This window comes from Oryctolagus cuniculus, chromosome 16, assembly GCF_051225735.1.
Source record: "Oryctolagus cuniculus isolate XC-2025 breed Fujian yellow rabbit chromosome 16, ASM5122573v1, whole genome shotgun sequence".
Lineage (NCBI taxonomy): Eukaryota > Metazoa > Chordata > Mammalia > Lagomorpha > Leporidae > Oryctolagus > Oryctolagus cuniculus.
In genome coordinates this window covers 50,294,026-50,314,995 of record NC_142882.1, presented here as the reverse complement: position 1 = coordinate 50,314,995, position 20,970 = coordinate 50,294,026, and the positions used below count along the sequence as shown (strand labels likewise).

The following is a 20,970-nucleotide window of genomic DNA, read 5'->3' as shown; positions in this document are numbered from 1 at the left end:
AATTAATCTTGACTGTTCTTAAAGCCAAATTCATTCAGCAAACTCTAGAATCACTGGGTCAAGTAAAGATATAGTCCCCCCGTGGAGTCCTGACTTGAACCGAGTTGAGTTTCTTTGCCAAGCAAGGGAGAATCAATGAATTTGGAATAAGAAGTGTCTCTCTCTCTCTCGCTCTCTCTCTCTCTCTCTCTCTGATTCATTTTAGCCATTTGAAAGGCAAAGCCAGAGAGCCAGAGAGAGAGTGACAGACACACATAGACAGAGAGAGAGATCCTCCTTGTGCTGAATTTGCTGGTTCACTCCCCAGATGGCAGCAATGACCAGGGCTGGGCCAGGCCAAAGTCAGGAGCCAGACACCTCATCTGGGCCTCCCATGTGGGTATAGGAGCCCAAGGACTTGGACCATCTTCTACTGCTTTCCCAGGTGTATCAGCAGGGAGCTGGTTTGGAAGTGGAGCAGCTGGGACTTGAACTGGTACCCACATGGGATGCCAGCGTCACAGGCAGCAGCTCAACCAGCTATACCATGACGCTGGCCCCAGGAATACAAAGTTTTCACATGTAGGAAATCATTAAAGATAGTTGGTTCTTGTCAAAAACATCCTGGGAATAGATGTTTAGCCTAGTGGTTACGACTTCTGCTCCCCACATGGGAATACTTAAGTTCAACTCCTGGCTCCAGCTCCTGATTCGTTTACTACCAACGTACACCTTGGGAGGCAGTGGTGAAGGCTCAGGTAATTCAGTTCTTGCCACCCACATGGGAAACATGGATCGAATTTCTGGCTCCTGGCTCCCCACTTGGCCTACCCGCAATTGTTGTAGGCATTGGAGGAGTGAGTGGATGGGACAGCTCTCTCCATCTCTTTCTCTCCCTGCATCTTAAATTGAGAAAAAAAATTCCTTTCAAGGTTATCTTAAACATGTCAACAGATCATCAATAAATGACACTCTTAGTACAGATTTTATAATTCACACCAATCATAGTCACTTGCTGATTGTTTTATTAACGAACCATTAGACGCTCTCTCTGTTGGGATGAAATGAAATTACCTACAGAGGAGCAGAGCTCTAGAAAACACCCTGTGTTTGGGAGAGAGACAACAGGAGTCGCTTCTCATGAGGCCATGACTCGGGGAAACGAGCCAACAGCTCAGCATCGGTGAGCACTGCTGGCTCTCCCTGTGACCCCACTCCCTGTCCCCACGGAGGTGCCCGTGCCTCTGCTCTGCCCATCATGCATGGAGATGCCACTGCAGGCACGCAGCACAGAAACCGGAACCCTCGGTCCCACAAGGAGAAACACTTGTCCATTTTCAGCTAGTCCTTCCTGCCAGGTGCCTTAGAGAAAGCAGACTCTCTTCCAAAGGAGTATCATGTCTGCAACTTGCAATCACTTTCTTATTTTTTAGATGGCTAAGCCTAGCGCTGAAGGTGAGGGACGATGGTGCTGTTCTAGAGTCTGTTTCTCACTTTGCAGCACTAAGGCCTACGGAGAGAGGGAGAGAGCACTGTGATGACTGCAAATGGACATGGGATTCCCTGGCCAGAACTGCGGGGTCACAGCAAAGCCCCGACCTACGGTTAAAATGAAACCATGCTTAGCATATATCCCTAGAGAATTATTATTTTCCTTTGGTTGTCTGTTTAGAGTGTTTAGGATAACTCAACCCATTTTACTATTTTTATTCTTATGATCTCTTCAAAGCAAAATTTATTTTCATAGAACCCCATGTTTGTAGTTTTAAGCAATTAGGAAAGCACAAATCAACTGAAGTGGAACCTTCTAGAAACTTATAAACGGCAAGACGCTGTGGTGGCAACTGAGGACCCATTTAAAACCACATGTGAGCAGGCAAATGTCCAACATAAAAAATGCAAAATGGCAGGTTGTGTAACTTTGCACCATCAGCGCATGCCTCAAAGATCAATGATAACAGGAAGACAAGGTCAAGTCCGACAGTTTTGACATCAGAAAGTGAGTGAGTGTAACGTGCAATTTTGGAGAGCACGAGGATGCTTTATCAGCGATGAGGAAGGCAGAGGGGACCACGTGGAAAGACCACTGAAGGTCCACTGAAAGGAGCCTTAGGGTGGTCTAGGTGACATGAATGGACTCAAATTTGGAGAAGACTGAGTAAAAAGGTAAGAGAAGACTTAGACAAATGACACTTTCGAAATTCTCAGTGCAGGAAGAATCAGGAAAAAGACAAGAACACTACTTTCTCCTTTTACATAAAAGCACATTTCATGGAGGTAAAAGCCTTTAACTCTCAAGGAGTGATACAGTGACAATCGCTTCCAAGTTCTCAATACAAAACCAAGGTCAGAAACCTCAGATGGAGCAAATCATTTCTAAATAGATCCTTCTTTGGAAATGACTGCTGCTGGGCTGCCCTTACCAGTGGCCTGTCCCTGAATCTCTTAATTTCATTCCATTTGCAAAAATCCCTCTGATGTGGTGCACACAGCCACTGCAAGAAGTGGGCCCCAACGATCAACATGCAAAAGGATGCGGAGAGAGCTGGGGTACCCTTGACTGCACACCAGAAAGGGCTGGACAGGTCAACAGCAAACCTCCACTGCCAGTATAAATGGTGCACAGAGAACCCGAGAGAGGCAGCCCACGTGTCTGACTTCCTATTCTGAGTCATTTAAACCCCCTGAGTCCCACTTTCCCTATTTGTACAAGGCGGAGCTTATACTGGGTAACTTCGGGGCTTCCAAATCTTGGATTTTGCTTTGCTTATCAGCAGGCAGGAATTTTCAAATTGGGAGTAAACTGCTTTTACACTTGTATACATAATACTACAATCTCCATCTGAATAGTGTCTTGAGAATAAGCTCTAACACACGACTCCTACTGTTAGTAAGCGAGCAGGACATAGCCCGTGATTCAGTATCCTACCAATTCCAATTTGATTCCAGTTATAGTTTTGTTAACAATGCTTGGCTAATGATCACACAGTAGTTTTTGCAATTCTCCTCTACTCCCTGTTAGAAACCATTGTTAGAATAAGGAAACCCATGCCACACACGAGAAGTAACCAGAGAAGTCGCAGTCTGCTACTGGGGCACAGGTACAAACCCACCTGACGTCAATCTGGTGATTCCTGCTGAGACTGCAACCAAACAGTCCGCGTGTTGGCGAGGAGGGGAATTGCACCCACCTTGTGGAGAAAGGGGACCCACTCGCAGGCCACCAGGTCCCGGCGGTACAGTCTGGTGAAAGGTCCCGCGTAAGACACAAAGGCAGCTGCAAGCAGGACGTCGCCACACAGCGTCTTCTCCTGAGCTTCAAACGAGCGGATGGACTGACCCCAGCGAGTCTTCTCTGTCTGAAAGACCAAGGGACTCCGATGTGACGGCAGGGCGAGCACCAACCCCACGAGGGAGGAATGCAGTTATCGGCCTGGCCGAGTCCCAGCTCCATCCTCCTGCACCGGGGACCCTGTGTCCTGTCACAGGCCTGAAACCCACCCCGGGAAGGAGTTCCCAGACTCTCTTCAGCTGAGCTCCGCAGGACGCCATGTCGGCTCTTAGACATCTTCTAGCTGAACACTTTTTTTTTTTTTTTTGGACAGGCAGAGTGGACAGTGAGAGAGACAGAGAGAAAGGTCTTCCTTTGCCATTGGTTCACCCTCCAATGGCCGCCGTGGCCAGCGCACCGCGCTGATCCGAAGGCAGGAGCCAGGTGCTTCTCCTGGTCTCCCATGGGGTGCAGGGCCCAAGCACTTGGGCCATCCTCCACTGCACTCCCTGGCCACAGCAGAGAGCTGGCCTGGAAGAGGGGCAACCGGTATAGAATCTGGTGCCCCGACCGGGACTAGAACCTGGTGTGCCGGTGCCGCAAGGTGGAGGATTAGCCTAGTGAGCCGCAGCGCCGGCCAGCACTCTCACTCCTAAAGATTTATTTATTTGAAAGAGTTTCAGAGAGAAGACGAGGCAGAGAGAGAGAGAGAGATCAATCTTCCATCTGCTGGTTCACTCCCCAACTGGCCACAACGGCCAGAGCTATGCTGATCCAAAGCCAGGAGCTAGGACCTTCTTTCCAGGTCTCCCACATGGGTGCTGGCGCCCAAAGACTTGGGCCATCTTCTGCTTTCCCAGGCCATAGCAGAGAGCTGGATCGGAAGTGGAGCAGCTGGGACTCGAACCGGCACCCATATGGGATGCCAGCACTGCAGGTGGTGGCTTTACCCACTACACCACGGCACCAGCCCCAACACTCTCACTCTTTCACTATAATTGGGTCCCTGCTCCTTGGCGAATGGAAGACCCAAGATCTCAGCATGGGTAACGTTAGCCTGGTGTGCTCAGGTCCTTCAGTGCTGACAATGGCGCTGCACTGCCTTACAGCAGTGCGTATGCATATATATATATTTATATAAACATATAATATTCATATTATATTCATATATTTAACAAACTGGCCATGTGCTGATTACAAAGGGAAATTAAAAACACTCCCGTTAATTAATGAACGCATAAACACCCATCTATTCTGGCTCCTCTTAATTAAAGACAAGTGAGTGCCAATAGTGACTAAACTCAGGTTCTTCTTCCCACCTTGTCATGAACTCCCTGGAGGAAGCCGTGCCCTATGTTACAAGATAGAAATTGGGACTGCCACTTGCCTCCATGACAGTCCGCTCAAGAAATGCCGCGGAAGCCCCTCTCTCTAGGTAGATGGCCATTTGTGCTCTGACTTACAGGTTAAGTATGTGGAGTCTTTAATATTGGATTTGAATAAAACTGCCACAAGTACGTATGGATTGGCTGAACTGCAGCACAGTCCCCTAATTCACTTCGTGTCAGGCATGCTAAAGATTAACACAACATTCTGAAAACGTGCAAATCCGTAGGCTTTGGGGAAGAAAAATCCGAAAGTTGATACTGATGAAGCACTCATGAAGAAGCATGCTGTGGAACCTTGGATTTGTCGTGAAAGCAGACAGACCACAGAAAACGAGAATGGCGCACAGCACCACCGACCGGAACACTACCTCCGGGGAGCCCTCCTCGCACAGAGCCGAGGCTGGGGAATTCGCACGCGAAGGTGGTCGTCCAAGCTGTTCTAAGATGCCCCCTTGCTTTACCTGATGAAGATCACCCCGAGTTAGCCACGTAAGCAGACGCTGAGGGACGGCAGCTCTCTCGCTCGCTCTCTGGAATTTAGGACCCTCCTTCCTCGACCAGAGACAATGTACCCGTTCATTTTTCAAGCAGAATCTCTCACCTGCCTACCTTCCATCCTGTTGTCTTTCGTTTGTCAATGATAAACAATAACGTGCACCCACCTCATTCTCCATAACAGCTCTGAAATTTGAGGATTTACTAACTGTAGACTTATTGGCTACTGAAATTGTCAATAATTTTGCCATACCATTCATGCAACATAAATCAGTACTGACCCAGGCTAACAAGGGTTTAAGAGTGGGAACATGTCCTGTAATACATTTCTAGACAGTTAAAAATCACCATAATTTTATTCTAATGCATTATAGATTGCCTGTAATGTCATCCTGGCTGGGGTGACCCATTTCTAATTTTGAACAGCTGTTCGGCTCAGGAGTTAGTTAATGATTAAATATAAATTGCCTGATTTATTAGTCTGAATGGCTGAGCTTCCAGGTCAATGCTATATAGACAAAATCATCAGTCTTGATGCTTTTCAGAAGTTAACTGTCTCCTGTTCTAGTTAGAAAGAATTTATTCTCAAAGGAAAAGATCTGACATCTTCAATTAATCCTTCAAATTTATATGTGTGCGTATGTACGTGAGTGCGGTGTGTGTCTGTGTCCAACCTTTTTTCCTCTCTTCATGTACATTGGCACCCAGAAGTAAAGCCTTTGGGAATGTTGTTATGTCAGAGATGTGTGGCTTCTCCCTTGCTAAGACTTCCAGATGTTCTGTGACTACTCTAGGAAGATTCTACTTCTGATACTCGTGCATTTGCTCAGATCCCTCACAAGCGGTAAATATTTCCAACGGTTTACATCTTACCACTTCCCATGAAGTCACTGCGGATGTCAGTAGTGGTGAACTTTCTCAACAGATAGAAGCGAGAATTCAAAAGCTCTAGAATTTTAAGCATGGAGGGCTCTCAGAACTCAACCATTCATTCATTCGACAAACACCTATTGATGTCTAGGACCCCCCAGGGACTATTTTTGTAGGCTTAGGACCAAGTGGTGCACAAACAGATGAAGATCCTGTTTTTGAGAAACTTATAATCCAGCTGGGGAAAGAAGTCAAAACAAAGTGTGTGTGTATACTGCACACACAGATATATTTATATGTTAACATATGTTATTCATATGTAAACTGTCATGGGGTGATGGGCACTATGAAACTGCAATACTGCAGAGTCACTGGACAACAGCTGTTAGGCTGTGTGTGTGCATGTTGGGGGGCAGTTTGAGTGCTCTCTCATGTAGGGAAGTCAGACACAACCACATGATCAGTACAACTTTGAGCAGAGACCTGAAGGCCAGAGATGTGGCTGCCCAGGAAAGAGGCAGCCATTGTGCAGGGAGGGAACTGGCACCAGGGGGAGGATGGAGGAGGTAGAGCAGGAGGGGAGGGGGCGGAGAGGCCCCCAGGATCAGATCGTGTACAGTCTCACAGGTCACACATATAAAACCCTTGGTGTATCTGGGGAGTTCCGCGCATGGCGGCAACACAGATGGGCGTCAGTGTTGAACACATCTCCCCCGTAATGAGGGGAGTGCGTGATAGCGTGGGATGATGAAGGTGAGTGTGGTGCAGCAGAGATGCTGGTGGCCTGGACCCCGTCAGAGGGTGCCCTGAGTGAGCAGTGCTGGGGTGTCCACGGACTTTCTAGGCCAATCATATATGCAGTAGACCGTCTGTGGACGGTGGGCTGCCTAAAGATTAGGGGAGGGGGAGGGAGAGGTGGAGGGGGAGGGAGAGGGAGAGGGAAAGAAAACAAACATGAATGGTTTAAAAGCTTGTGACTGGGAGACCCTGAGGAGATGTGCAGCTAGCTAGACGCAATGGACAGGGTTAATTTTGCAAAATGAACAGCAAGTTCACACACCACCAACTGACCTGTAGAAGGATGGCGAGTTTAACTCTGTGGTGAGTTACAGTTAATTTTTAATAATCTCCTAGTTTTGTCAGAAATTAGGCTAGCACCCTGCCTACCCATCCCACCACACTTCTCTCTTTTCTTGCTAAGAGTGCCCTGATTTGAGGAGGGTAGTAAAATGTCCACCCTATCAGATGGATTGCGGCAAGGTCTAGGAAAACTTAAGTTTTTCTTCTAAAAAGAGAAATATTCAGCTGATGTCAATGGTTTCCTTTCTCTCTGGAGAAATCTGGAAGTGTGGCAGCCACCCTATGATCCTGAGGCAGAATGTGTGAGAGTTAACGGCCATGCACCAAGTAGGCAGAAGTATGTGGGTACAGGAGGTTGGGTGTCCAATTGTCAGTCACCTGGATCAACACCGAAAAGGGTCCATTCCTAGAATTTTGTTATAATAGGAGGAAAATACATTACTGTTTGTTTAAGCAATTGTAAGTCAAGTCTTCTATCATTTCTACCTAAATACATTTTAAATAATAGAGCCACATACTTTTAACACAGTTACATAACTCCACCTAAATGCATTTTTCATGATGCAATGATATACTTATTAGTCACTTTTTAAATATACATTCCAATACAGCTATAAACTTTATACTTCAAAAATAATAGTTTGATGCTGGTGCTGTGGCATAGTAGGCTAAGCCTCCGCCTGTGGCACCAGCACCAGCACCCCATCTCGGCACCAGTTTGTATCCCAGCTGCTCCTCTTCTGATACAGCTGTCAGCTTATGGCCTGGGAAAGCAGTGAAGATGGCCCAAGTGCTTGGGCCCCTGCACCAGCATGGGAGACCTGGAGGAGGCTCCTGGCTCCTAGTTTTGGACTGGCTCAACTCTGGCTGTTGTGGCCATTTGGGGAGTGAGCCAGCAGATGGAAGATTTCTCTGTCTCTCCCTCCCTTGATCTATAACTCTACCTCTCAAATAAATAAAATCTTAAAAAATAACAGTTCATTGAGATACAATTCGTATACAAGGAAATCAACCCTTGAAAGTATGTAATGCTGTGGGTCTTAGTAGATTCATCGGTCAGCCCCAGTGTCTAATTTGAGAACACTTTGCTCACCCCGAAGCCAAACTTTGTGACCACTGACAGTCACTCTCAAATCCTACCCCTTTGTTCAACCTGGCCACCATGCACTTCCTGTCTCTACAGATCTGCTTCCTGTTGACAGTCCGCACACATGGAATCATGCAACACATGGCCTTTTGTGTCTTCCCCATGGCCTGGAATTTTTAAGGTTTACTCATGTCGTGGCATGTGCAAGCACTCTGTCCCTTTTAATGACTGAATAATATTCCATTGGAAGGATACACTATATTATTTGTCCATTCGCTAGTGGAAGGGAATTCGGGTTATTTCTGTTTTTGGCTACCGTGAAAGCCGCTGCAGTGAACACTGGCACACACGCTTCGGTGCCACGTTTCTGTTCTCTCAGGTGTCTATCCACGAGGATGGCCTTGTTGAGTCACATGGTAACTTCATGTTGAACAGTTTCAGGGGCTGCTGAACTGTTTTCCAAAGAGGCAGGGCTGTTTTACGTGCCGGCTGGCAGGGCCGAAGGCTTCTCCTCTCTCCACATCCTCCCCAACACTTGGCATTGCCCGTGCTTTTTTATTAGAACCATCTTAACGGGTATTAAGTAGGTCACTGTGCTTTTGGCTTGTATTTCTCTAACGATTAAAGATGTGTTTATTGGTTTCTGAGTATCTTCTAAGAAGAAATGCTTATTGAAATCTTTGGCACACTTTGAAATTGAGTTAATTATCTCATTTCTACTTTGACAAGACACTTGAACATGCATGGTGTCTTTTGAACTTCATTACGACTGTGCAGTAGGTGTTATCCACATCCCCATGTCACAGACAAGCAAACGGAGTCTTGTGCCAAACTGTTACTGCTACAAGGTCAAAGGCCTTGTGTTTTGGGGCCAATGTTATGGTGCCATAGGTTAAGCCTCTGCCTATGACACCAGTATCCCATACGTGCACTGGTTCAAGACCTGGCTACTCCACTTCCAATCCAGCTCCCTGCTAATGCATATGGAAAGGCAGCAGAAGACAGCCCAAGTCCTTGGGCCCCTGCACCCATGTGGGAGACCCGAAAGAGGCTCTGGGCTCTTGGCTTCAGCCTGGCCCAGCCTCTCCCATTGTGGTCATGTGGGGAGTGAACCAGCAGAAACAAGACGACATGCCTGTCTGTCTCCGCCCTTCAAATAAATTAAAAACATTTTTTTCTTTTAAAAAATTCATGTGTTTTTCTACCATTTACATTTAAAAAAGAGAAAGTTCAAAGAATTCTTAGAAGCATCTGATTAATGGAATAAATATTTAGTGTTAGCATGCCAGTCACCTACCAAACAATAGAAGCTTGAAGGGAAAAGTCTGCTGGTGGAATTGAATGGTAAGTACTTATTACAAAGATCAGAGAGCCACTTATCATAGTTGTCCAGCAGCTGTCCTGTGTTTTTAAACACATCTTAAGAACACCATGTTAATTTCTCTTTTTAAAGGATTTCACAATGTGGTAAGGAAGAAAGGAAGGGAGGAAAAGAGAGAGAGAAAAGAAGTAGGAGTGGCTACAAATCCTGGCCAAACACTCACGGACGCCTTCCCTCTGTCTCAGTTGGAGAACAGGCTGCTGGCACACTGAGGTGGTCCCTGGCTGTGTATGAAGAACACCCACTCATTTCTGCCATCGGGGAACTCAGTACTACAGCTTGAGTGACGATGAAATCTTCCTCTCTATTATTGGTCGCATGCATTCTTAGTTACTGCTAATGGCCAATGCCAACAAGTCCCCCCAAGACCCCCCCACGATCTGCACCCTCTGATGGGGATTTCGGAGGGAAAGCTCCACGTGCCTCCAGCTCCGTGACGAGCCTGTTCGCCAGGGCGATGGTCGTGTTGGTTCGGTTCACCTCCTCCTGACTGCGGATCTTCTCAGCTATGGCCTTTTCAAAGGAAGCGGTGAGTCTGCTCAGATGGCGATCCAGATCCTGAGGAAGGGTTGGAAGGAGCGTTGAGGCATTGTTAGTTCAGGCAGAAGTATCACAACCATCGGCAGGCATCGGTTCCCTTACAGCAAACCAAAGAACCCCTTTCTCTCCTTGAACTTTGGACCCTCTACCGCACAGACAAGGGTACTTCCCAGAATTCATGGAAAATGCAGTCAAGATACTCCACTTTGGTACAAAAGCATTGAAATTCAAGCAAGGTGTTTTCATGGTATGCACTTTTTATGCACTTTTGAAGATTTCAACATTTTTTGCACCAAAATAAACCAATCTTTTAATTCTATTTTCCATGAACGTTTTGCAGCACCTTTGATTTTAACTACTTCACCTCTTCGGACCTCAGCAATCTAAACTCATCTGGGCCAATGAGATTTCCATTTCTGGGAAGTGGGGCTGTAATTCAGATAATCCACTGTCTTGTTTGAAAGACCTGAGAGGTCTTAGAGGGCTCCTTTTAGAGGGGTAGAAGAAAGCAGAGGAACCATTCTGAGAAAAAAAAAAAGATAGGATTATAGGCTCACATAAAGAGAAACAAGGAGGGGAAGTCACACAGCCCTAAAGAAACCCCAAGCCAGGGCCATGGATATTCTGAGACTTCATCATAATACGGTTTTCCATGAATCATCTGGTCTCCCTTTTGGTTAAATTTATTTTGAGTAAGTTTGCATTACTCATGACCAAAATTGTCTTGACTAAGACATCAAATACTTAGGAGTCTCCTCAGATCAGTGTCTTACTACTTGCACGTCTAAGAACCCTAATTAAGATTTGTAACATGTTCCAAGAAACTTGAATGAGTGTCCTTGTAGAACATGACCTGTTCATAACTCAGAGGAAGCTAGATTTGTCAATGACTCAGTGATTTCATTACTTACATTGCTAAAGCAACAGACACTTGCATACATCTTTATATATGCATGTGTACACATCAGATTTAAGATTAACATAGAAACTAAGGTCACGTTTACAAGAATCAAAAGAGATACTATGTATGAAATATCAGAAATAAAGCTGAAGTAAATATTGCAAATCTATTTTGGGTGATTAAAAATGCTTGTAGCAGGGCCGGCACTGTGGTGCAGTGGGTAAGTCCACCGCAGTGCCAGCATCCCATGTGGGCGCCGGTTCGAGTCCTGGCTGCTCCACTTCTGATCCAGCTCTCTGCTATGGCCTGGAAAAGCAGAACAAAATGGCAAGTCCTTAGACCCTTCTACCTGCATGGGAAGACCTGGAGGAAGCACCTGGCTCTTGGCTTTGGATTAGCCCAGCTCCAGCCATTATGGCCAACTGGGGAGTGAAACACCAGGTGGAAAACCTCTCTCTCTCTCTCTCTGCCTTTCCTCCTCTCTCTGTGTAACTCTGACTTTCAAATAAATAAATGAATCTTTAAAAACATATATTAAAAGTCATCACTTTTTGATAAGAATTAGCTATTTTTTCATTAGCACAGACCATTTAGAAAGTTATGAAAAAAATCTCTTTTTTCATTCTAAAATCATTCTATGTTAGGGTGAGCAATTTGAATGAAACAAGAGAAAAAGAAATTTTATTATCATTGTTATTATTATTTCAAAATTCATTATATATGGAGTGAGAATACTTCCCGCAGCCCAGGCAGGCCACATATCCCTGTGGTGAATGGTTAAGACTCTCCAATTTTGGGTTGAAAATGACTTGGTTGTAGTCTCTCTTCTCTTACTGGTCATGAGGCATTTGGCTCAGTATTCAGCTTCTGCCAGCCTCACGTTTTCTTATCTGTCCAATGGGACTAGTGCTACCAACACCTAGCCATAAAATTAAATGTGGGTTAATGCCAGGAAAACACGGCGTGGAGTCGGCAAGAGGGGACACAGTCAACACTAGCCTGCTGGACGAGAATCACTGCAGCTTATTTCAAATGGAGTACAAATTCACCTTTGGTCTCTTTGCTCATTTAGTTCAAACATCATCAAGCTAATGACAATGTTTGGGTAGGAGTGGGCCCTTGGCATGCAATGTTTAACGCATTTCATTAAAGGTCACTGTGTCACCAGCAACTTGGAATGGCCATCAGCATCCTGGGTATCTGGACAAGGACAGCCTGCAGCTCTCTTTCAGAGCAATGTGTGGCCGTGCACTTGAACTCACACAGTCTGTGTTTGATCTGTACGTGGAGGGTTTAGGGGAACGCTGGTATTTCACATGAATCAGTAAAGTATATAAACAAATGTACACATACTAGAGGTGAGCTTTGGAGCAATTAAGATACTGTTTTTGGGGCCAGCACTGTGGCATAGCGGGTAAAGCTGCCGCCTGGGGTGCCAGCATCCCATATGGGCGCCAGTTTGAGACCCAGATGTTCCACTCCCATCCAGCTCTCTGCTATGGTCTGGGAAAGCAGTAGAAGATGGTCCAAGTCCTTGGGCTCCTGCACCCACGTGGGAAACCTGGAAGAAGCTCCTGGCTTCAGATTGGCGCAGCTCCGGCTATTGCAGCCAACTGGGGAGTAAACCAGCCGATGGAAGACCGACCTCTCTCTCTCTCTCTTCCTCTCCTTCTCTCTCTGTGTAACTCTGACTTTTAAATAAATAAATAAATCTATAAAAAAGATACTCTTTGGGCCCCTGCATCCAATACTCACATGCTTGAGTCTGAGCCCTGGCTCTGCTTCCAAATCCAGGTTCCTGCTAATGTGCACTGTGGCAGGCAGCGGTGACGGCCCAAGTACTTGGGTCCCTGCCACTCATGTGGGGGTCCTGAACTGAGTTCCTGGGGTCCTCACGTTGGCCTGGCCCCAGACTCAGCTGTTTTGGGTATCTGATGAGTGACCTAACACATAGGAGGTATCTGTCTCTTTGTTATCCAAATAAACAAAACATATATCTACTGGCTAAAATAACTCAGAGAAAACATAATCCTCAGGTTGCTTTTATTCTAAAGTAAGCAAGATGAGAGTGTTTTAATATTTGCTTCCGTCTTTCTCCTTTTTTTTGTCTACAGAGAAAACGTTGCTCCTGGCCGGCGCTTTGGCTCAATAGGCTAATCCTCCACCTGCGGCGCTAGCACACCAGGTTCTAGTCCCGGTCGGGGCACCGGATTCTGTCTCGGTTGCCCCTCTTCCAGGCCAGCTCTCTGCTGTGGCCAGGGAGTGTAGTGGAGGATGGCTCAAGTGCTTGGGCCTTGAACCCCATGGGAGACCAGGAGAAGCACCTGGCTCCTGCCATCGGATCAGCATGGTGCGCCAGACGCAGCGCGCCGGCCATGGTGGCCATTGGAGGGTGAACCAACAGCAAAAAGGAAGACCTTTCTCTCTGTCTCTCTCACTGTCCACTCTGCCTGTTAAAAAAAAAAAAAAAGAAGAAGTGATCCTTCCATTCTTCAGCATTCTTCAGGGGTCACAGGTAGCTAGCGCAATGGTACCCAGACATTCTCTAGCATTTATTAGGTCCACTGCAAGGTTTCCCAGAGCAGGTCTGAGCCTTATTCATCTCTCTGTCCCAAGTCCAGTGTTTCAAAAATGTTTGTTGATTGTTAAAGGAACAGCAAGTTCCTCAAATAGGGCAAATGAATGCTTTAGCTAAAGTAAAATACGGTGGCTGTCTGTTCATTTAACTAAATTTTTGCATGCCTTTCATGTGTCACCTGCTAGGCAGAAAAGTTACAGGAGTTTAAAGCACTCGTGGTGAGAGTGGAGGACAGGAGGGGACGGTTTGCACCAGCTCCGACACAGTCTTCAAAGTTAACATAGAGCAAAGGTCAGCAAACGACAGGCTACAGATTAAATCTAGGCAGCATTTGACCTGTTGTTGGATGGCCCATGAGCTCAGAATGGATTTGAAGAGCATTGTAAAATGAGAGACATAAAAGAATATGAACTGTTCCCGGAGAACAGATGTGTGAAGATTTGACAACACTGCCTTTTGGCTCTAAAGTCTACAGGATCTACTATTTGACTCTCAGTAGGTTGACAAATATGTAAATCAGTGATCCTGGCCCAGCGTTCTAAGTATGGGATTATACAGAGAATGCACTGGGAGCACTAAAGACATCCTGGGTGTGGAGAAACCAAGAAAACATTTCTTAGGGAAGGTGTGCTTGACACAGGCTTTGAAAGATGCCCCAAGTCACCATCACAACTTGATCAGGATAGATATTCCTGGCAGAGATTAAGGAAAAGACAACCAGGCAACAGGCCACAGCCTTAGGTAATGACAATAATAGTCATAGCTAATATTCTGTAAGCACTTACTATGTGCATGATACTATGCTAATTCTACTACGAGTTAGTCTTGTTGAACCCTCACAATGCTACCCATGGAATGCATGCAATGATACTACTCATTTCACAGATAAGAAAAGCAAGGCCCAGAGAGGTTAACCAACTTGTGCAAGGTCAGAGTCAATAGCAGAGTCAGGTCTGGCTCCAGAAGCCTCTCTTCTGCTCCCTTTCCTGCTTCCAGAAGATTCGGGAAGTGTCTCAGGGGCAGCAACCTCGCACTTACCCAGCCCAGCATCTAGCATACAGCCCACGAGAAGTATCTACTGATTGTCACAGTGAACACATTCACAAAGGATCAAATTCCTTTCCACATGGTCGATGGGACCCTGCCTGCAGTGGGAAGTGGAGGAGGAGGCGGCACCACGGTGGGGAGCCCCTTCAGCGTTGCCCTTTGTACTCACCACCAGCTTTTTCCTGATAGTCTCTAGTTTCTCGGTGGCTGCGGCCAACTCCAAGTTCGTCTGGGCTAAGGCTTGGCGTTTGGGTTCCACATCACAGTAGACCTGAAAAAGCCACATGCAGTTCAGTTCCTGATGTAACAGAGACGCAAAAGGGCTCAGCCATGATTCAATCCCAAGTTGGCAGGAAGCCTGCAACTGAAATCTCTAGTTCTCCTGGCCATTTGTTTATTTCTTAGCCATGATGCCACAGAAAGCCTACACTTAGCCTCCTACTTTCTCTCTGGTCTTCTACTACTGACTTTATTTGTTAGGGCATTAGAGGGACACATTCTAGAATAATATGCTATAGAGGCAAACACTATTAGGATATTGAGCCTGTTTTATCATAAAATGTGGAGCTAATCCTCATATTTTTAGAAATTGCAGTGTGAAGGAACAACAGGTAAAATTGAGATTGGGTGTAGTCTTTAAGGCAGAAGATGAGTGTGGATAAAGTCTCAACACAGAAAGGGCAGTGAGAGAGATCCGTGTTCTGTTCTAAGTTCCTCAGCATGGACAATTTGAGGACTTGCATTGGTCTATTTTTCTCCTGGTGGGGAGAGGGCAGGGAAATTAAGTTTTATTTCGGATTTTATAACATAGCCACAGTACCACTCTATGCTCATCTTGTTCCCTGTGGTACAAACAGAATAGAGTGCCCCGCCATTTTACTAAGCAAAGAGGCCAGGCACCCACTGCCCTCTTATCTGCATTCCTGCACTATAGGGACTTCCACTGGGGAGAGAGGGAAAGATCTAATCAGTCTTACTCCTCTGAGCCCTACCCTGTGAAGCACATCAACTGAATTTATGAAAGTCCTTTGGGGGAATGTCACTACTTTTTCTCAGGAATTCCATACTTGAACCTAACACACAGCATTCCAAGACAAAAGTGAGTCACAGGTCCTGTCCTGTTCTGTTTTTACAGGCAACGTTCGGCACGGTGCTTGGGGCATAGTTGACAGGTAATAAATAGTTCATATATTAATGACTAAATGAAAGGAGAACCTATTCTTGCTCTGTCCCAATGTACAAATTTGAGATTAGACCATATGCCGGCAAAAATTTACATGTCATTATGATACTAAAGCAAAGCAACAGATATTTCTTACTTCATCTCCTGATGTCTAAAAAGAGATGACATAAACATTTGGTTTGTGAGCACGGTTTACATGCAATTAGCTGTGAATTCAGGCTTTTTTTTTTTGGACAGGTAGAGTTATAGACAGTGAGAGAGAGACAGAGAGAAAGGTCTTCCTTCCATTGGTTAACTCCCCAAATGGCTGCTATGGCCGGCACTGTGCCAATCTGAAGCCAGGAGCCAGGAGCTTCTTTCTGGTCACCCATGCGGGTGCAGGGGCCCACGCACTTCGGCCATCCTCCACTGCCTTCCCGGGCCACAGCAGAGAGCTGGTGTGGAAAAGGAGCAACTGGGACTAGAACCCAGTGCCCATATGGGATGCCGGTGCTGCAGGCAGAGGATTAACCAAGTAAGCCATGGCGGCAGCCTGTGTTTGTTTTAATATTTGTTTAAAATATTAAATGACAAGACTAACTCATAGTAGAATTAGCATAGTATCATGCACATAGTAAATAAAATATTTAATATTTGTTTAAAATATTTTAATGTTAACATAATTCATATACGCAACATGTTTCTATTTGTTGTTCTGTGATATAAAGTCATCATGCTATCCTTAAAAAGTTTCCTACATGTCAAGTACCCTCCTGGATAGGGTTCTATTCACTCAGACACATTCGTGCCTTATACTTAACATCCTCATTCAAAAAAGCAAATATGAAATCCTTGTATATAATTTTTTTTTTCTGAGCTAAAAATGGGTTTCATTCATGGCTCTTTGTGGATGACACCTGGGAGGCATCAGATAGGGCTGCTACCTCGTAGAATTTCACAATGTTGATGACCCAGGCGCACAGACCAGCTGCTGCAAAGGATTTGGTCCGAATGAAGTTTGGATTGAACTCGGGGTCTTTCAAATACTGTTCCTTGACCACTTGGAGACAGTTGTCTGGAATGTGCTCTTTGTCGTAGTTAATTAACGCTTGCAAGAAATCATCAACCTGTAAAGCAAAAAGACTGATTGCAATGAGCCCATTTTGGCTGCCGAGAAAATTCCAAGATCAAAAGTTAAAATCAGCTTTTAGAACTCACATTACAAAAGGCAAAATTGGCAAGCTGCATTTCTCCTACTGTTTGACTTTTTCAGTCTTTAGAGTGTGAAGTTAGAATTAGCAATGGACACTTGTAAAACCTCTTCTATCCCAGGGTAAAATATTAAGTCCCGGCACGGGAGGCATTTACATTTTGAAGAAAAGAAAGGCAGAAAACCACACACCAAAAAGCCCCTTTGCTTCCCCTTCTTATGCATTAGTAACACTTTTCCAGCCTAAGAAATCCATGTAATTTTCTCCCTCCTACACTTAACAGCTTTCATAATTTCACAAATAATTAGCCACCGCCACCTGCTGCTGGCGCTGACTCGGGTTTGCCACTACCCGAAGCTAACCTCCACCCTGGCACACAAAAGCTGGGGCTCTGCAAAACGGACATCCAGCTGCAGATGCCATATTCAGGCCGATGGGGATGATTTCTTTGGACTTGAACCTCTTCAGAATCGAGCCTGACCACAAGACTGAAAATGCTACAGAGACAGGGATTTTCATTCTGCCGGTCGATACCTTTCCCATGAAGACTTTCGCTGCTTTCCAGCTTCGGTCCTTTGGCACTCGGCCCCGGGGTGCCAGAAGGACCATCACGGCCGCAGTGACGTTGGTGACGGCATTTGGGGGATTGGGAAAGACTTTCAGCTCAGTAAGGTTGATCTGCAGAAGAGCACACAAGGTCAAGGTCAGAGGTGTCAGAGAAGCATGGTCTTTAGCGGCTCCCATCCACCCCTTACCCTCCTGGTACTGGCTGGGCAGCTCTGTGCCACCCAGTGATTCTACCTTGGGGCCCCAGGAGGATCCATCTTTGCTGGGCACTTCTCTGGTATTCTTGAAACATCACCACCCTTTCCTGGCCTTGCAGGAAAATGATCCCATGTGGATGTCCAGTCCTGGAGAGCCATACTCATCAAGGCCAGGACATGCAGGTTGTAAGGTATTTATGGGCTCCATTCTGCTGTTATACGTTTGCATTTTAACCAGGACCGCCAAGACACATACATCTTTAATTTAGTGTCTCCTGGCTTTGCCTTGCTGCTTTATACTTCTGAGTAAGAAACAGTCTATGCATCTGCTCTCAGTCGGAGGGGCTTGTAGGCTGAACCATCATCCTTACCCTTAACCCCCTCCTCTCAGAACACCGACTGACCCAACAGATGGCATTAAGAACAGATAAACCACAAGTAGCAAGGCAAATGCTCTGGGGGCAGAAGTTAGTATCTAGGAGAAGGATCTGTAGGTTCATTATACATGATTTATGTAAATGCTTATTTAAAAATATTTGCTTATTTGGAAGGGATGGAGAAGGAAGAGAGACAGACAGACAGAAAATTCCCATCTGATGATTTACTTCCCAAATGCCTGCTATAGCTAGGGATGGGCCAAGGCTGAAGCCAGGAGCCAAGAACTCTATCCCTGTGTCTCATGTGGGAGGCAGGAACCCAATTATTGGAGCCAGGACCTGCTGCCTCCACGAGTCCGCGTTTGCAGCAAGCTGGAGTCAGGGGCTGGAGCTGGGAATGGAACCCAGGTACCATGATGTAGACTGCAGGCATCCTAAGTGCCAGGCCAAATACCCACCCCATGACCCATGATTTACAAAGTAAAACCCAGCTAGCAGCTAGTTCCAGTGATATTCCCTGTGCTACCTAAAACACTCTCGTGTGTAAAACCTTGTCGAATGTTCAGCCTGCTTCTGCCCGCTTCCCAGAGCCTGGGTATTTGGAAACTGAATGCAAAGAATGGAAAGGCTATGGGAGGAACAGCAAAGGCCAAGATTGACAGCGAGGCTGATGCTAAGAGAGAGCTGGCCAACCCAGATTCTGCCATCATTTAGAAACATACCCAGTTTTGTATTGTAAGTGACATTACGTTATTTTGTCTGGGCAAAGGCTAATACCTTCACAGAAAAATGTGTACATTTAGAGAAATAAAGAAAACAAACATCCTAGTATTCAGAGATAATCAATTACTCTTTTATTTATTTTTATTAATTTTCTATGGATGAGGGGCTGGCACTGTGGCTCAGCGGGTTAAAGCACTGGCATGAAGCAACGGCATCCCATATGGGTGCCGGTTTGAGACCCAGCTGCTCCACTTCTGATCTAGCTCGCTGCTATGGCCTGGAAAAGCAGTAGAAGATGGCCCAAGTCCTTGGGCCCCTGCACCTGTGTGGGAGACCCAGAAGAAGCTCCTGGCCCCTGGCTTTGGATTGGCACAGCTCTGGGCATTGTGGCCATCTGAGGAGTGAACTAGAGGATGGAAGACCTCTCTCTCTGTGTGTCTCTCTCTCTGTCTCTCTCTGTCTCTCTCTCTCCACTGTGTTACTCTGACTTTCGAATAAATAAATAAATACTTAAAAAAATTTTTTTTCTATGCACGTGGATGTTCCTACCAAGGAAAACATCATACAGTATGTCTCATTTTATAACCTACTTTATTCACTTAATACATCACGATTGTTTTTCAGGTTGCCAATTGGTATCCAACAATATTGTTTTAATGGTTACAGAGTATTTGAATGTGTAATAATCTTCCATCATGGTATATTTGTATTTTCCTTTTTCTTTTTTTTTTCTTTTTTTTGACAGGCAGAGTTATACAGTGAGAGAGAGAAAGACAGAGAGAAAGGTCTTCCTTTCACTGTTGGTTCACCCTCCAATGGCCACTGCAGCCGCGCCTATCCGAAAGCAGGAGCCAGGTGCTTCTCCTGGTCTCCCATGGGGTGCAGGGCCCAAGCACTTGGGCCATCCTCCACTGCACTCCCTGGCCACAGCAGAGAGCTGCACTGGAAGAGGAGCAACCGGGACAGAATCCGGCGCCCTGACCAGGACTAGAACCCGGTGTGCCGGCGCAGCAAGGCAGAGGATTAGCCTATTGAGCTGCGGCGCTGGCCTATATTTGTATTTTTCTAAAATTTTTGATTTTATGGAACTACTACCGCTCTTTGCTCACATTCAGAATTTTTTTTTCAAAAGTACACATAGAAAAGGAATTGAGGGGCTGGTGTTGCGGTGCAGCAAACTTGCAACACCAGTGTCCTATACTGGAGTGCTAATTTGAGTCCTAGAAGCTCTGCTTCTGCTCCAGGTGCCTGCTAATGCACCTAGGAAGGCAGCAATGGCCCAAGGACTACTCATGTGGGAGACCCGGATGGAGTTCTGGACTCCTGGCTTTGGCCTGGACCAGCGGTGGTCACCGTAGCCATTTGGGGAATGAGTTAGTGGACAGAATATCTCTCCCCCAACCCAGCCCCATTCTCCCTGTAAAATCAATCAATCATCATTCAAAAAAAGAAAAGGCATTGAGTACCTCCAAAATCACAACCCTCAACCATTGAACAGCCTTTCCCAAGACAGTACATCCCAAGGTGTCGTGGGTACTCAGAGGCAGACTGCTGGCTGGGGTGCAGCAGCACAGGCTCCCAGATGGGGTAAAGAAGTTGAACTGTTGTGATGACCTCAAAGACTTGTTTCAACTTTAACATTTTATGGATCTTTCTTTTCGAATTCATTTATTTATTTGAAAGAATGATAAAAAGAGCAAGGGAGAGGGAGAGGGATAGGGAGAGGGGGAGAAAGGGAAAGGGAGAGGGGAGAGGGGAGAGGGGAGAGAGGGAGATTGGCACAGCTCCGGGCGTTGTGGTCATCTGGGGAGTGAACCAGAGGATGGAATACCTACCTACCTACCTCTCTCTCTCTCTTTCTGCCTCTTTGCTGTCTGTGTAACTCTGACTTTCGAATAAATAAATAAATCTTTAAATTTTTTTTTCTATGCACATGAATGGAAGAAGGGAAGAGGGGGAGAGAGGTGGAGGGGGAAGAGGAGTAGAAGGGGAGAAGGGGAGAGGGGGAGAGGGAGGGGGAGGGAGACATCTTCCATCTGCTGGTTCACTTCCCACAAATGGCGGCCAAAAACCAGGGCTGAGCGGGCCAAAGCCAGGAATTCCATCCAGGTCTCAA

At 46.0% G+C, this 20,970-nt stretch overlaps 1 protein-coding gene across 3 annotated transcripts in view; it reads right to left on the bottom strand.

The window, feature by feature from the left end:
* Positions 1–20,970, bottom strand: part of DNAH11 (dynein axonemal heavy chain 11) — a 365,338-nt gene that overhangs the window by 93,337 nt on the left and 251,031 nt on the right. For all 3 annotated transcript variants that reach the window (XR_016222511.1, XM_089315357.1, XM_089315358.1), the window contains 5 exons: positions 17,525–17,668; positions 16,724–16,906; positions 14,787–14,888; positions 9,971–10,109; positions 3,171–3,334 (listed from right to left, as the gene is read on the bottom strand). Coding sequence is in view for 2 of the 3 variants with exons in the window: in XM_089315357.1 (XP_089171483.1) it covers positions 3,171–3,334; positions 9,971–10,109; positions 14,787–14,888; positions 16,724–16,906; positions 17,525–17,668 (732 nt within the window). In the remaining variant the exon portion in view is untranslated. The remainder of the gene's footprint in view (positions 1–3,170; positions 3,335–9,970; positions 10,110–14,786; positions 14,889–16,723; positions 16,907–17,524; positions 17,669–20,970) is intronic.